The 17,424-nt window shown below is 46.6% G+C and overlaps 1 protein-coding gene across 4 annotated transcripts in view; it reads right to left on the bottom strand.

The window, feature by feature from the left end:
- The window catches only part of Usp24 (ubiquitin specific peptidase 24), a 143,938-nt gene that overhangs the window by 87,434 nt on the left and 39,080 nt on the right, over positions 1–17,424 (bottom strand). For 3 of the 4 annotated variants that reach the window (XM_045139213.1, XM_045139215.1, XM_045139212.1), the window contains exons 8-16: positions 15,492–15,557; positions 11,084–11,158; positions 10,410–10,568; positions 9,029–9,143; positions 8,737–8,840; positions 6,594–6,701; positions 6,365–6,460; positions 6,109–6,270; positions 5,862–5,909 (exon numbers count right to left, since the gene is read on the bottom strand). In XM_045139213.1, the coding sequence (XP_044995148.1) occupies positions 5,862–5,909; positions 6,109–6,270; positions 6,365–6,460; positions 6,594–6,701; positions 8,737–8,840; positions 9,029–9,143; positions 10,410–10,568; positions 11,084–11,158; positions 15,492–15,557 (933 nt within the window). The remainder of the gene's footprint in view (positions 1–5,861; positions 5,910–6,108; positions 6,271–6,364; positions 6,461–6,593; positions 6,702–8,736; positions 8,841–9,028; positions 9,144–10,409; positions 10,569–11,083; positions 11,159–15,491; positions 15,558–17,424) is intronic. The other variant, XM_045139216.1, reaches the window with a different exon arrangement.

Here is a 17,424-nt window from a genome sequence, read left to right on the forward strand (position 1 = left end):
TCTCTTTAAAGCTTACTGCCTTTTAATAAATGGTATCTTTGAACAATAAAGACTTCATAATAAAATTTGGCAAGGCTGTCAGATCCAATACTATTAGTCAACTGACTAGTTTTTTTAAAAAATGTTTAAAAACTGATTAAGGTTTAAGTCCTTATTATTTATTTAAAAGGATGAAATTTTTTTTTTTGTTTTAAAGTATCATTTTTTATAAAGTTTTTGCCGCAAAATAAAAACCTTCATGGACAGGTAAAATAGTTCTAAGGTTTACTTGTGCAGAAAAGCAGCTTACCACCAAGTGTGTGCACGTGACAAGTCTTCCTTGCCTTAAAGATATTAGTCAATACCATATTTCCTGGATTCCAAGACACAAGCTTTTAGAATTTTAACATTTTTGAAACTGACACTTCTTAGAATTATGTCAGGACACTTACCAGCCCACTCTGCATGGGAATCAAGCTTTAAGAACTGTCCACACCTTTGTATGTGCAAACTTGTCTGTACACAGAAGGCTCAGCATGGGAATCAGCTTTAAGAGCTGTCCACATGTTTGTATGTGCAAAATTATTTGTACACAAAAGGCAAAATTATTGGCTCATCTGCTCGTCCTTTTGAGCTAAGCTGTTACTTGGCATAGGTACTAAACAAAGATGGTTTGTATCTTAATTTATTTATTTGACAGAGGAAGAGAGAAAAATAGGCAGAGAGAGAGAATGGGTGTGCCAGGGCCTCTAGCCACTGCAAGTAAACTCCAGAGACATGCACCACCTGGCTTATGTGGGTCCTGGGGAATGGAACGTGGGTCTTTTGGCTTTGCAGGGAAGTGCCTTAGCCACCGAGCCAGCTCTCCAACCCAAGGATGGGTTTTAAACTTAATATGGATCACGACTTTGTAGGGTAAATGTTATCAAAAAGGTTCCACTGTGAGGAAGTACTGAGAAGCGTGTTCTGTCTGGCAAAGCAATTAAATCAAGCCATCACTGGACTCAGGCAAAGCCACCTGCCCGAGGCAGGGCTGCATCTCGCAACATGGGGTGGTTCTGTTTAAAATGCATCTGAGTTCAAGGGGCTACTTCACTTGGACTGCTCATCACTGAAGGAAAAGTTCGTTTGAGGTTTGTGGAGACTTTGAGCAAAATAAGCTCCATGCCTCAAGGACTGTGGGAAGGAGCTCGGTCCAAGTGTGCTCACAGCATGCTCATGGGCCAGGTTCCGCCCCCAAGTGTGCGTGTGTGCGCGTGTGCGCACATCCATGAATGGAAGGTTTCATAGTGGTCCAAAGTGCTGCCTCAGATAATGACAATGTGCGGCAGGACAGCACTTAAGCTGACTATGAGTCTAAACAATGGCTACTAAGAGTAAAATGGAGTTTTTGTGGGGGGCGGTGTAGGAAACCAGCACCAAACTCCCTATGCAGCTGAGGATAAACTTGAACTTCTGATCCTTCACCTCTGGTCTAGGATTACAGGCACGTGCTACCATGGCCCACTTCACATACAGTGCTGAGGACTGAACACAGCCTCGTGCATGCTGAAGAAAGCACTCTGCTAACTGAGCTACATTCCAGCCCTAAAATGAAGTTTCTTTTTTATTTCACTACTAATGTATTAACTCTGTGATGCAGGCTGGAGTCTCTGGCATCTCAGAATCGCAAGAATAAGGAAAACTATATATGAAATTTGTTAGAATATTTTTGCCAAAATGAGTAATACAACTCTACAATGATCAAAATGGTGAGGTTTACATCCAAACTGACACCTACTTAAATAATTTTAAAACTTAGGATGTAAACCCTTTAGAGATAAGCAGATACATCAAAACATATTGTTATGAGCAGTTAAGGCAATTACGGTTAGAATAAGTTTATTTAACATGGAAAACTATTCTTTGAAGTTAATCTATTCTACAATAAAATTCAAAAAATATTACATAAAATTGGAATTTAAGAATGACTGCTGACAGAGCCTTTCTGAAGGTTAACAATCAGGAAAGATGTTACTTATTCTATCACATGTATGACATTATTACAATGCTACACTGCAATGAAAATTTAAATTACTCTTCCTCAGTTGTTAAAGATGGCTGGTAAACAAACTGATCACGTTGTGGAATTAAGGGGCTGTCCCAAATTTGAGTCTGTGCTTGGGGTACATGCCTATCTCAGCGCACAGGTGGAGGCGGGAAGGTGACTTTAGGAGTGGTTTGCGGCAGGGTGTCTTGGGCTGGGCCGTGTTCACCGTGCTTCGTCTTCTCGCCGCAGGTGCAGTGGGCGTGGACGTCCACCAGAGTGCGCTCTCACGCAGGCTCGGGGTCTGCGGCTCACACTTGTCTTTGCTTTTAAAGACTTTTATTTTATTATATTTACTTATTTGACAGAGACACAGACACACACAATGGACATGCCAGGGTCTCCAGCCACTGCAAACAAACTCCAGATGCATGTGCCACTATGTGCATCTGGCTTACATGGATCCTGGGGAATCAAACCGGACTGCAGCCTCAGGCTTTGCGGGCAAGCGCCTTACCCGCCGAGCCGTCCCTGCAGCCCCCCAATTAAGAGGAAACCTTAGAAGTCAACGTGTTTAGCTTGCAAAGTTAAACCCAAATTCTCTTGCTCTGGTTTTTGTTTAGATTCACTACTACACTGTCTCAGAGGAGTTTTAAGACTGTGCACACGAGACAGGTCACTGACCTGTCACATCGAGACCTCCGATGGAAAATGCCTCAGAAGACACAGAAAGGAGGCTCCCACTTCTCTCTAACAACCCTGTAAGTGCTGAAAGCGATTCCATGTTCTTTCCTGAGCCCTCTTCTGAGGCTGAACACCCTTGCCCCCTCTTCTTTCCTGGTCTGTCTTGTTTGTCCAGACTTCGCTTTTTATCTAAACCCTCGGGCAGTACCTCTTCCTCGACCAAGGACTCTGCTGGGGACTACTTGTACTGAGGTCGTCTGGGTCATGTTTACTTTCCGCTACATGTTCGCGAAAGCAGAAGCAACTCAGCAACATGCAGCTTGAGTGTCCCCAGTCCAAAAAAATCTGAATTCTAAAGCTGAAAACTGTTTGAATGCTATTATTATCCCCCAAAAGTTTTTAATCTGAAATTTAGGATTAGAGATACTCAAATGCTCAACCAGTAAAAAGTATGCAAATATACTAAAACCTTAAAGGCTCCAAATTTTGAAGTAACCCCTGGTGCCAGGCATTTTAGGTAAAAGGCGTTCAACCTGTGAAAGAGGTTTGACATGTCCTTGTGGAGTGTAGCAAGGAAGAGGCAGGGAGCAAACATTTACTGAAAGTCTACCAGGCGCTGCTAGGGTATCTACACAGGACAACTAAGAATAAGCAAATGATTTTTTTTTAAGGGGGGGCGGGTTTGAGGTAGGGTTTCGCTGTAGTTCAGGTTGACCTGGAATTCACTATGTAGTTTCAGGGTGGCCTTGAATTCACGGCAATCCTCCTACCTCTGTCTCCTAAGTACTGGGATTAAAGGCATGCGCCACCATGCCCAGCAAAAATGATCTTTTACCTCAGTAATTTTGTTTTTTATAAGTACACTTATACTTTTTTGTTTTGTTTTGTTTTGTTTTGTTTTTTGAGGTAGGGTCTCACTCTATCTCAGGCTGGCCTGGAATTTATACTATGTAGTCTCAGGGTGGCCTTGGACTCATGGCGATCCTCCTACCTCTGCCTCCCAAATGCTGGGATTAAAGGTGTGCGTCGCCACGCCCAGCTTAATTAAACTTTTTAATTGAAGGAAAAAAAAAAAAGAAGTGAAGAAAGAGGGAAAGGGTTGGGATAGACAGTGAAGGATGTAAAAGAAGTGAAGGGAGCTGAGGGAACCCTGGCGGAATCTACAGAAACAAAGTTAGGAGATCAAGGTCAGAATCTCTCAGCACGACACTGGAACTTGGGAAGGGGAATGTGAGCATCAAAGCAGCAGGGGGGTCAGTCGGGGGACAGAGGTAGCTGAGGGCAGGAGGGGGAGAGGTGGGTGATCTTTCTTACCCTCTGCTTAGTTTCTGTGTAGCCTGGCAGGGAGACATAATCCCCAGTCAGCCCACCTTGCTGCCTGGCAGGAAAGGGCATAGCATAGAAAAATACCTTTAGTGGCAGTACACACCTCCCTCCCCTGCCGGGGCTCTGATCTCCCCACTGCCCCCCTTCAGCCACGTGTGCTTTCAGAGCGTCTGTGACGCACTTAGCAGACTGAGAAGTGCTACACAAAATGCAAGGCATTATTACTGGCAAGAGAACAATGATGCATCAGAATTCTTTACAGGGAGCAGTGGGGAAATGGAAAAAGGAATAATATTCCTTTTAAATCTCACAAAATGACTTCAGGTATTTTCCGTTTTCTGACTTGCCATCAAACGACAGACATGAATGAAGTACTGCAGAGAGAAGCAATGAGGGTGCCGTGGCGCAGCTGGCCGGGAGCGGAGAGCTAGACAGTGCTCAGGACAAGGAGGGTCGAGGCCCAGGAGGAGGGCTTGCTTGGAGCAGCCACTGCCTCCCTGGAGGGAAGGAAGAGACCCGTCAGCTCTGACCTGCACGTGGCTAGACAAGTGTCTGCTGCCGAGAAGACAACGCCTACCACTGAGGACCTGTGCTCTGCACTCGATGAAGACCTTCAGTCCCAAGGAAGGGGGCTGCTGAGCTACCGGAATCACTGAGCGGAGAAAACTGAGCCAGTCTCATTTCACGTAAGGAGGAGAGAGCAAGGTTGCTGCGTTACGGTGGGAACTGTTCCCTGTGGCGTCAGCATTACTAGCTCTAGCTTATGAATGCCTTTCACGATCTCCAAAGCTAAATCTTATGCAGAAAATTCACTCGATCAAGTTCCAGAGTCAGAAATAGAAACACAGTGCTCTTCAGTATCCCTAGCTAGAGGCTGTAAGCACACAAAGCTCAGGAGCAGCCGAGCCCGTGCCGTCAGGGAGCCTGTCAGAGCTGAGGCTGTCGCTAGGCCGGGGACAGTAGCAGTGCTCCGGCTCCTTCAGTAAGAGCCAAGGAGAACAGCTGGTGGATTGAACTCTAAGGCACTACTGGATCTAATAAATAACAGCGTGGCATGGGGAAAACCAAACTACTAGGCTTTTAAGCCCGGGGCTTCCTGGGGTGGCCTGTGGGGCCACATGGAAGACCACAGAGCTCTGGTTTGGGTCGCTACAAGGAACAAAACAGCATGTGCAGGTGAGAAGGCCACCGCGGTCACCCTCACAGGGGCGACCTGAGGTTCATGGCAAGAGCAGTGGCAGGGCTGAGGTCACGGGGGGCGCCCCGGGGAACTCTCACTCCTGAGGGCAGTGCACAAACCGACGGCAGCTGGCGAGCAGCCCCGAAGGGCAGGGCCTCGTGCAGCGTGTCAAGGCCACCTTCTAACCCAAGGCCGGCGCCAGGCGCCAGTGCGGCGGCCGTGCGCTGCCACGGTTACATTAGGAGCCAGGGCGCTCACAGCCCCGCGGAGCAGCGCTACACAAACCGTCCTCCCCTCTCTCCCTCTCTCTCTCTCACGCATGAATGTTTCTTTGTATCTCCCTTATGGGAGAAAAATGGGCGCGACAGTTATTTAGAACTGGTTGTACTTTTTAAATTGGGGAGATTTTGGATCTGATTAAATAGAGAAAAACTGAACTGAAAGCCATATAACTTGTTAAAATTACTCTTCTGATGCGATCCCAAATGTTGCCTTTTAAGAGCAACTTCCAACTTTTAAATAATAAAACAGAGCTCTTAAAGATCACATCTGTACATGAACGCTATTCCAAGAAACACCAGACCACCTTACAAGTACGATCCACTCTACTGAAGGTAATTACGAAATGAGTGTACCTCTGATTTGGTTCCATGTGCAAATACTTACCTTGAATCCATCCTTCTTGTTTTTTTCCAAACCTGACCACTCTCCGGGCTGAAAATTCATTTTAAGAGAAATATCAGTGATTTGGTAAAAGCCAAAACTGCATCTCCTAAGCTTGAAATTTAAGGCAGGGGCTCTGAACAGGATGTCCAGTCTCCCTTACACAGGAGGGGAGAAGGAGCACTTGGCTCTAATCCCGCAGACAACTCTACTGCCTGGACAGCACACGCAGAGCAGAGACAACACCAACCCTTTTGATGTCTTCTATGCACTTAATGATGTAGCTCCTCTTGACGGCCTCCTTCACGGCGTAGGCGTCACTGAGGATGGTCAGGTGCTCCTCCAAGGCTTGCTGAACGAGGCTACTGGGCAAGGTTGGCAGGTGAGCCAGTTCCCAGAGAACATCCAAAACCTACAACGACACCACCACGATGAGCCGGCTGCTAGGCACCGACAGACACTGCTTTAAGCATCGGTAGCTACAGAAATCCCTCGGGTTTTCCTGCCTTTCCAGAAGTGGCCTCAAAGCGCGCTTCCCGGCCTATCCGTCCAATCAGACTCAGCAGCTTCTGCCTCACTCGGTCATTCTCGGTCTCCCAGCTCTGCACGACAGAAAGACAAGACACCGACGGCCTCAGGAGAGCCGGCCGCACGAGTTGGCGAGGCAGGAGAAGGGCGTTCAGACACAGCCACCCGGGTCTGGTGTCCCAAGCGGTGGGCGGGCGCAGCACACACCTTCTGGATGAGGACAAACAGGTGGTTGAGCTGATCCGAGTTAAACTTCGCAGCAGCAGCAGCAACGATGCTGTGAATGTTCTCGATTACAGTGGACGGCTGCCCCGACTAGAAGAGAAAAGACACTGGGAAAAGTGAAGCCCTGGCACTTGGCAAAGCCTGTCTTTTCTCTGGCAATTTATACAGGCAACAGCTACATTTTAAGGAAGATAAATGAAGCCTAATCAGCATTTACTTGCATCATGTGGGCAAGACTATGTGAATCAATTATTACAAATGGTTATTAGTTGAACTAATTTAAATTCCTACAGCAATAGACCTTTCAAAGGGCAATGTTAAAACGCATGAGAATCAAGTTCTTAGTTTGACATTTACTTTACAAAGAGGAACAAAATATTTTCAACAAGGTAAGAAATTTAAACTGATTGACTACAAAACAAATACATAAATTCTGGTATTTTACAGGTGGTCCTCAGGGCTTCTGTTCATAGCAATACTTGCACTCCCTTAACTTTGTTTATAAACAGTTTGTGACTCCAACTGCTGCTTGTTTACCCTAGGGGCAGGCAGCCGTGGCCGTGACAGACCCTCACTTCCCAGCCCCATCAGGGCAGAGGCCGACCTCGCTGTTGGCGGCACTGAGAAGGGCAGACTCCGTTCTTAATTCTCAGGCTCTGCTGTGCATGTAAGGTTATTTGCTGAATGTAGTAGGGACCCCCGCCCCTGAAGGCACCACGGTCTCTAGTCTCCAACCGCACAGACTGAAAACATGTATTTGTAAAAACAAAATTCTAAGAGGTCATCAAACAAGGCCGAGACAATGGGGGTGAAGTCTAGAGAGCAGAACGTTTTCTTTACTTGTGCCCCTCGCTCCGCGTGTGCTCTGCAACGCTGGGCCGAGAGCCCGGCCCTCGGTCGCTGTCCGGGGTCCTGTCCTGCCGCGGTGAGCTGGGGGGGACGGGGGCAGAACCTCCTGCTCTGGCTCGGGGAGGAGGCAGCGGCCCGGCGCCCGCCCCCAGCAGCTGGGCACCGCGGCGTGCTCCCCTGGCACCTCGTAGCCCGCGGTAAAGGCCGAGGCGCGCTTTCCCTCGCTAACGGGCCCTATGCGCAAGCGCGTCCAGCCCAGCTTCCCGCTCGCCAGCGAGGTTCTAAATGGCACGGAGACGACGTGCCCAGCGTGGGGTGCCGGCTCTGCTCTGGCTCGGCAGGCAGGCAAAGGACTAAGTTATTGCTCAGAGAGGCAGGACGGCGGCTGAGTTTGGACTGGATGCGTTGGACATGTCAACGAGTGCCGTGAAGCGCAGTCACCCTGTGTTCAGAGATGCTGCAGGGCGCTCCTGGAGGAGGCCCGAGTAGAGACCTACTCATGACGCCGGCAGCAGGCAAACTCAAAGCCACAGGGGTGGAAAAAACCGACCAGCGAAAGCTTTCGTAGTGAGAAAAGGCTGAAAGAGCAAAGCTGGGCTGAAGAGATGGCTTAGCAGGCGCTTGCCTGCAAAGCCAAAGGACCCAGGTTCGGTTCCCCAGGACACACATAAGCCAGATGCACAAGGTGGCACAGGCGTCTGGAGATGGTTTGCAGCGGCTGAAGGCCCTGGAGCACCCATACTCTCTCGCAAATAAGTACAATAAATGTTTTAAAAAAACAGTAAAGCTTAAAACAGTATGTGCAGGCAAACAGAAGACAGTCAGTGAGGCAGGAGCTTTGGAGGGAAGGGCAGCGCGAGCAGGACGTGAGCCGCAGCGGCGCGCGGGCGGGTCTGCGGGGAGCCTGAGCGCGGCACGGCGCGGCACGGCACAGCGCGCTGCGACCGGAAGCTCCACTGCGACAGCCCCTCCCTCATCTCGTGCTTGCGCAGGAAAGAAGTAGTCGCGAAAATTAACGCGGCGATAAGAACAGGCTGGGAACGGGGAAAACAAGACACACACCTGCTCCCAGCTCTGCCTTAATTGCTGGCTACTTTCCGGAACGTTTTTACATTTTTGATGGGAAAAAACGAGAAGAGTGGGTTGTGAGTACGGCGAAGCCGCAGACTGTACACTGACCCGGCAGAGGTCCGCTCCCCAGCCGACCGCACCCTTCTCCCCTTGCTGCAGACCCAACATATCAGAAAAACACTAAAAATAATGCTCACTGACTTACCTGTATCTTCCAGATCTTGGTGAGCTCGTCCAGAGACAATTTACTGCCCAGGAGCTCAATGATCCCTTTGATGCGGTCGCAGTACTGCGCCTGGTCTATGTTTCCTAGCAGGAGGGACAGAGAGTATGGCAGACGCGGTGAAAACCGGCTCTACAAGTCTACCAACGCAAACCAACAGGTACAAGCTAAAATTATTCAAAGGCTAATACAAGAAATGATTCTGTGTCTTTTAAAAATGAAATTAACTTTCATATGGCTTAAAGTAACTTTTATTTTTTTGAAAACAGCTCACCTTCTAGTGCAATTGACAAAACTGAATTTTCAACTAGCCAATCTAATAATCGATCTGTATCTATGGCATTCTTCACAGACTTGGATAAGGTGCTATCTTCTATTAGTTTGGTTACCTGAAAAGAAAGCATTATTGTCACTGGATCTAATCAGCATCATAAGAATCTTACATGCAGTAAATTTTATAGTCTTGTAGTATGGCCTGATAGTTATTCAAATTTTCTCAAAAACCACTTGTTTCTTAGAAGCTAGCTGACGCCTAGCGGTGGTGTCTGCTTCTAAAAGAACATGGGGTCATCCTTGGGGCTACCACTCCCCAGACGGCTGCTGACCGCCATCAAGCCCACATTGCAATCTTGACTCATCCTCCAAACTTCATACCTGGGACCGGAAGGAAAGCGTCATTCCCGTGATGACCGGAGGATCTGAAACTTGGGCACGCTCCACACCCGCCGCAGGCAGCAGCAGCCCCGGCCAGCATGTCCAGGGAAGTGGGGCCAAGGCTGGACGCGGCCCGGCAGTGGCCTGCTCACCAGCCCCCGCGCCCTTTGACGGCGGGCCAGTCAGGCGCTCATGTAAGTGAGACAGCCCGGTGTCCTCTCAATAGATTCTTCCTTTAGCCTACCAAGAACCCTAACCAACCCAAAACTGAAGGGAAAACAGCTGTAATTATGACTGCGTTGTACTGGCTGGACTAATTCCCCAAACCTGGCCACACTGTTCATGGGTTCTAAAGCTAAGCTGAGGAAGCTACAAAACATTACTTTCACCATTGTGCTTCATCCACAATGCTGCAGTCACGTTCGTTTTTGTAGTAACGTCATTGGAAGGTAAGGAAATCCGAACTTAGAATAAGAGGAATGGTCCCTTAGTAAATTTCCAACTGCATATTCTAAGGGATTATACTAAAGAAAATATCACAAAACACTAAATATTTCAGAAAATAAAATGGGAAAGTCATACAAATAAAATGATTTACTTACAGACAAAAACAACACAAACATCATTTTTATCTCTATTTTGTACAGTTAAGGGAAATTATTCTTTCCTCCAACATTCTTTTTTTTGGGGGGGTCATTTTTATTTATTTATTCGAGAGCAACAGACAGAGAGAGAGAGAGAGAGAGAGAGAGAATGGGCGCGCCAGGGCCTCCAGCCACTGCAAACAAACTCCAGACGCGTGCGCCCCTTGTGCATCTGGCTAATGTGAGTCCCGGGGAGTCGAACCTCGAACTGGAGCCCTTAGGCTTCACAGGCAAGCGATCAGCTGCTAAGCCATCTCTCCAGCCCTCCTCCAACATTCTTAATATTAACAACCCAAGTTGTGTCAGAACATAAGATGCCCATGTCTTATATCTTCTAGAAACAAATGCAAAACTTACTTCTTTGAGAGAATTCATCTTAGCACTAAAATGTGGCGATCTGAGCATGCGCAGCAGGATGTCAAGTCGGAGGTCATCCACGACCGTCGCCAGGCCCGGCTGAAAGCGCATGCAAAGTGACTTGATGGCAGACAAGAGCTCGGGGATGCTGGCCAATCTCTTTTATTTAAGGAAAGCACAAAGAAAGAAAAAAAACAACTGTAAGAGCGAATCCAGATTCTCGTGGCACAAACAGCAACACAGGCCTGAAGATGGCTCATATTTCACATGGCCAGCTCAGGACACTGGCTTCTGAACACAAGCCGCTGGTGATCAGGAAGTGCAGAGGAACGGCTGGGAGACATTCAAGGCAGGTGAATCATGTCAGGTGTGACAGCTGCCCACAACAGCCTCGGGTTTGGCTGTCCGTGCGGTCAGTTCTGACAAGCTCCTGTCAGCTAGCTCTGGGCGGCCCCCCGACGGGCTGTGGGGCACTGTGAACTGAGGGAGTGCTCATCGCTGCTGTTTCACAAGTAGTTTTCTTTTTTGGTCAGAAAATTTGAAGCTAATTTGATGTGAACTCGATGTGACTAGAACCTGAAAAGCAATGGGGTGGGAGCCTTGCCACGTGGGTCCTGGCTCTGCTTCCAGGGGTAACTGGCACCAGGCCCCGCGTGGCTGGAGACGGTAATCACCTTGTCTTTGAGGTCTTTCTCCTCTACGCTGCGCACATCCTGGATCGTGGTCAGGATGACTGGGTCCAGCATGGGCTGTGGACATGAAACAAAAGTTGATCAGCTCTGGGTGTTCACCCACCAGTGGCAGGGCAGAGAGGGGCTGTGTCATTCCTAACCCACCATGCAACAAGGAGAAGTGCTCAAGGCAAGACTGACTTGTAAGACAATGAGCATGATAACTTTTTCTAAAAAGGAGATATTTGTTTCTTAAATTTTTTGTTTTACACTTATTTATTTATTTGAGAGTGACAAAGAGAAAGAGGGACAGAGAGAGAAAGAGAGACAGAGAGGGAAAGAATGGGCGCGCCAGGGCCTCCAGCCACTGCAAACAAACTCCAGACACCTGCACCATTTTGTGCATCTGGCTTATGTGGATCCTGGGGAACTGAGCCTCAAACCAGGGTCCTTAGGCTTCACAGGCAAGCGCTTACCTGCTAAGCCATCTCTCCAGCCCGGAAAAGGAGATATTATAGCAGATACCAATGAAACTGTGAGAATCATAAAGATGCATTTCTACCAAATTGGAATGCAATTCCATCAAATTGGAAAATAGATAAAAATAGATAAATTTCGTAACACATACGATCTACCAAAGTTAAACATGAAAGAGTTAAATAATCTAAACAGACCTATAACATCTGAGATTGAAGCAGTAACTTAAAAATCTCCCAATCAGAACAAGTCCAGGCCCAGATGGACTCAATGCTGAATTCTACCAAGCTTTTAAAGAAGAACTACAATTGCTGCTTCGTAAGTTATTTCACAAGGTTAAGAAGGAAGGAACTCTCCCCAACTCCTTCTATGCAGCCAGTGCTACACGAATGCCAAATCCAGACTAAGACAAAACAAAATGAAGTGGTAGACCAACATGAAGTTAGACATAACAGTCCTCAAGAGAACTGCTGCACGGGCCGTGGAAATGGCCCAGTGGTTAAAGGTACTTATTTGCAAACCCTGCTAGCCTGGGTCCGATGTGAATACAAAAAGGACTCAAAAACCTAAGCGATTAAGAAAGAGATGAAGACTGTGAGTCAGGCCTGAGCTGCTGGCAAGGCCAGCACGAGAGAGGCTGGGGGCAAGGACGCGCCGCACCGCACCGCACGCCGTGTTGGAGAATCTGTTTTCCTTTTCAGAAAGCAGCGAGAACAGAGGACAACCAAAATCTATCCAGAAGACAAGGCCAGCTAGCTGGTTCCTGGCACGGGGTGAACCAGCCCTCGCACAGCAGCCAGGGCCCAGGTGAAACCAGAGGAACTGGCGAGATGAGCAAGAGCGTGGCTTCCAAGCCAGCCTGCGCCAGGGGACGGAGACGGACGCTGAGATCCCAAAACGGACCGGAGCGGAAGTGCAGGGCCAGCCGGGAGCTCAACTCTCACGCAGACTTAAAGCACACCCACAACGGCTCAGGGAATTTCGCGGAAGAGGGGAGACGGAAAGAACGTAAGAGCCACAGGGTGGAAGGGGACACCCAGAGACATTGCTGGCCCCACAATGACTGACGTGCTCTCACAACTCCTAATGCACAGCTCCATGAATTCCTGGGTGAATAGCAGCAATCCTGCTAAGGAGGGGGTGGGGCAGTAAAGGGGGAAATGATGGTACCAACATATGATATGCCCACACAAAGTTGCTACTTTAAAAAAAAAAAAAAAAAAAAAGAACCAACCACTCAAAAAACAGGGCAGGGAATTGAACAAAGGCTTTCCAAGGGAAGAAATAGTAATTGCCAATAAACATCTAAAAAAGTGTTGAACATAGCCATCAGGGAAATGCAAATTAAAACTACTGTGCGATTACATCTCATGAGAGTCAGAATGGCTGTCATCAAAAAATCAAATGAGGGCCGGAGAGACGGCTTAGCGGTTAAGGTGCGTCTGGAGTTTGTTTGCCGTGGCTGGAGGCCCTAGTGTGCCCATTCTCTCACCCCCTCCCCGTCAAATAAATAAATAAAAATAAAGTTAAAAAATATTTTTAAAAAATCAAATGAGAGCCAGGCATGGTGGTGCACACCTTTAATCCTGGCACTTGGGAAGCAGAGGTAGGAGGAACACCAAGAGTTCGAGGCCACCCTGAGACTACACAGTGAATTCCTAGTCACCCTGGGCTAGAGAGACCCTGCCTTGAAAGACGAAGAACAAACAAGCAAACAAAACATCCAATGACAACAAATGCCAGCAAGGGAGCGGGACAGAAGGCCCTATTCACTGCTGGTGGGAGTGGTAACTGAAACAGCCACTGGAAATCAGCACAGAGGCTTCTCAAAAGTCAAAAACGGGACAAAAGAGGACAACCTGATAGAAATATGACCATCCTGCATTATGTACATTTATTTAAGTTCCAAGTAAAATTTATTTTAATGGCTGGACAGATGGCTTAGTGGTTAAGCGCTTGCCTGTGAAGCCTAAAGACCCCGGTTCGAGGCTCGATTCCCCAGGACCCACGTTAGCCAGATGCACAAGAGGGCGCACACGTCTGGAGTTCATTATTTGCAGTGGCTGGAGGCCCTGGCATGCCCATTCTCTCTATATATCTGCCTCTTTCTCTCTTTGTCTGTCTCTCTAAAACAAATAAATAAAAATAAAATTTTTTTTAAAACTTATTTAAAAAATTTAAGAGTACTCAGTATAGTTTTCACATGGTTAGTAAACACAGCCATAAATACTTTGTGCTTTTTTGAATGAATTGCAACAGTTAACTTTAAAAGTGTCATTTCCCCATTGTTTGTATTAGTATTCCACAGAAATGTGATTTACATTTTTCTTGTCCTATAAACTTATCAAATTGACTTTTAAAACTTTTTAACTTACTTATTCACAATAAGGAAGAGAAGAAAGGTGAGGGAGAGAGGTGTACTAGGGCCTCTAGCCACTGAAAATGAGCTGGAGACATAAAAGCCCATCTAGCTTTATTTGGTACAGGAGAACTGAACCCAGGTTAACGGGCTTTGCAAGTGAATGCCTTTACCAGTAAGCCATGTTCACAGCCCCTAGTAGAGGCTTGCAAAAATACAGATTTGAAGGGGTTTTCTACACATACATTTCCTATATGTACCTCTATATAATATCTCAGCAAATAAAAACAACTGTATTTGCTCTTGTTCAAAAAAATCCCTATAATTTCCAAAGATCCCAATTAATTAGCAGCTAGAATACGTATGATGAATTTCTTTTCATGGAGTAGATAGACTTAAAGACCCAATTTTGAACATTAAGTAATTAAAATTAAAATTAAAACTGAAAACCCCGGTTACTTTGGCTTTTCTGTCTTCGCGTTTCACCTGTGAAGCTGAGTTTGGGCTGTGGTGCAGCTCAGATGGCAGAGTGCATGCCCAGCGTGCACAAGGCCCTGTGTTCGATGCCCACGTGTGCTGGCACACGCCTCCTGGCACTGGGGAGGCGGAGGCAACAGGGTCAGAAATTCAAGGTCATCTTGGGTACATAGGGAGTTCAAGGCCAGTCTGGGAGACAGAAGATTGTATCTCAGAAATAAACGACAAAAATACCTAATGGTTATATGTATGTGTTTAGCAAGTGGGCGGAACAATAGTGTTCCTAAAGGGTTGAAGAAAGGATGAAGAAAATTTGTGAGCAGCCATCCTATTTTACTGAAAATTTTTACGTTACGTTGAGATCTGAGAATTACTTAACATTTAGAAAGGGTGGGTATTTCTAGTAGTTACTAAACATGGTATCTTCCAGCAAAAATGGCCCTAAGTAGACAGAGCACTGGCAAGAAGAAAGATCGCACTCAGAGCCTGACATGTGTCTCCCAGGGCATCGTGCTTAGTGACTGCCAACAATCTAAGGTACGGTGCCACAGCATGGTTCGTAAGGAAAATGACAGAGGCACTTTGACGGGACATTTTGTTCAAAAAGCTCATGAACTTTTGAAATGAGAAGAAATAAAGCACAACAGGCCTTGAGTACTGGACACAGAGCACTCGCCACAGCGACGACGCTGCGACTTGCTGACTTCCAATTCCGTAGGCAGACAAGCAGACAGGATGTGCCGTGGGGCGACTATGCCGACGCCGTGACTCAGCCAGTGAGCAGCCTGACTGAGCGTGAGCACGCCTGACGCAGCGCGAGGCCAAGCACCGGGCACCTTGCAGCGAAGAGGACAAAAGATCTGTGCAGCCATGTTATACATACGGACACGGAAGACGGCAGAAAAGAAAGTCGATCTGATAAAACGAGTCATTTGAAAAGCTTTAAATATTAAAGGTCTCCTACATTTTGATTATTTCCTGACAATAATGTTACTGAAAGGATAGCTATTTTGAAAATAATAGTCCCTCAGGTGGAAGCAGTGGACGATTAGTGTCTGCGGGCTCCAGGGTGCCAGCGTGGGCACCAGTGACTCTTACCTGCACGACGGAGGGGTTCAGGTACTCTGCGCACACTCCCAAGGGCTGCACCAGCGCTGAAACAGCCTGGGGGGGGGGGTAAGGACAAGACAGATTACTGAGAAATGAGAAAGACCTCCGACAGTTAAGCAAATCTCTTTCTTAATCTAAGAAAAATCTAAATGGTGGCTTCATTAAGTCATGTATAAATGTTTAGATAAACTCTTGGATAGGAAGAAATAGATAGGGAGACATCGACCCATTTAAATTATAGAAATTTAGTATTTTATACCAGAGTATTTCAACAGAACTTCCCAGGGGGACTAGACGAAACAGTTCTAAGTTCATAATGAAAAACTATTTAAACATTTTCTTTTGAAAAGGACAGCACATTTGGGGAATAAAATGAAATATGCATTTACCAAAAGAAAAGTTAAGACTTATTACAAGAAAATTAGAAACTTTTATTAAAACTCTGGAAAAATGCCCAAATAAATGAGGGAGATGCTGTGCTCCTGAGAAGTGACCAACGTGGTGGTGACGTCACATGTTTAACTCAAGTCCGAAGACGGCCTGTGCGTTTTCCTGACACGTGGGCTGCATGCAGGAGTGAAAATACGAGGTCACGATTTCAGGAGCAGTGATGCTGGGGACAACTGGCGGACACAGTGCAGTGTCAGGGCTGCCAAGGCCGCAAGCAGGTGTGTCCAACCTGCAGCCCACGGGCTCATGTGTCTCGGGACAGCTAGCTTACAATGCCAAGCTGCGATGTCGAAAGTTAGTCAGGGGCTGGAGAGACGGCTTAGCGGTTACGCGCTTGCCTGCAAAGCCTAAGGACCCACGTAAGACAGATGCATAAGATGGACCCACGTAAGACAGATGCATAAGATGGACCCACGTAAGACAGATGCATAAGATGGCACATGCATCTGGAGTTCATTTGCAGTGGCTGGGGGCCCTGGTGCACCCATTCTGTCTGTCTCTCTCGGTCTGTCTGTTTCTCTCAAATAAATTACAAATAAACAAATTAAAAAAAAAAAAGAATGCATTAAAAAAAAAAAAAAAGGTTAGTCACCCCTGGGAAGAGTACATGAATGACTATAACAGATGTCCAGAATGACTGTAACAGATTCTGATATAAATGAAACCAGCAAATACAAACAGTAAGGGAAAAAAATGAATTATTCAACAGATAATCTTACAATTGTTATTCTCCTGAAAGAAAACAAAGTTGGGGGCTGGAGAGATGACTTAGTGGTTACGGTGTTTGCCTGCAAAACCAAAGGACCTAGGCTTGAATCCCCAGGACCCAAGCAAGCTACATGTAAAAGGGGCACACGCGTCTGGAGTTTGTTTGCAGCGGCTGGAGGCCCTGGCATGCCTATTCTGTCCCTCCTTCCCTCCCTTCTCTCTCTCTCAAAATAAATAAATAAAAATATTTTTAAAAAAGAAATGAAAATTGGGCCTCTGTCTTACACTGTAAAAATGAATTCAAGAGCTGAATTTTAAAAAATTATAAAAGCATATGAAGCAAAAAAAAATATGACTTTGAAATGGGAGACTATTCCCTAGGCAACTTACAAAACTGTTAAGCTACTAAGGAAAAATATGACTCCACAGAAATTTGTAACTTCTGACATCATTAATAAAAATGGGAAAAAAATAAATAAAAAATAAAAGTGGGTGCACAAAATAGTTACATGAATAAGCTTACTAAAAAAGAGAATTGCTAAAAATTAATGACATGCTACCCAAGACAGACTTAAGTAATGATGTCAATTTACAGAAGAAATACAAATTGCCAGCAGTCATGTGGCGGAGCGCTCACATTCACAGATTACTGTAAACAGCAGCAGTGTGTCCGAGACAGTGACAAGACGTGTGGGTGCCCGGAGTGCGGGGCGGAGGTGCGTGACAGCGCAGACTGCTCGCGTGGCCTTTTGGAAGGGGAGGC

This window comes from Jaculus jaculus, chromosome 21 (genome assembly GCF_020740685.1).
Source record: "Jaculus jaculus isolate mJacJac1 chromosome 21, mJacJac1.mat.Y.cur, whole genome shotgun sequence".
Lineage (NCBI taxonomy): Eukaryota > Metazoa > Chordata > Mammalia > Rodentia > Dipodidae > Jaculus > Jaculus jaculus.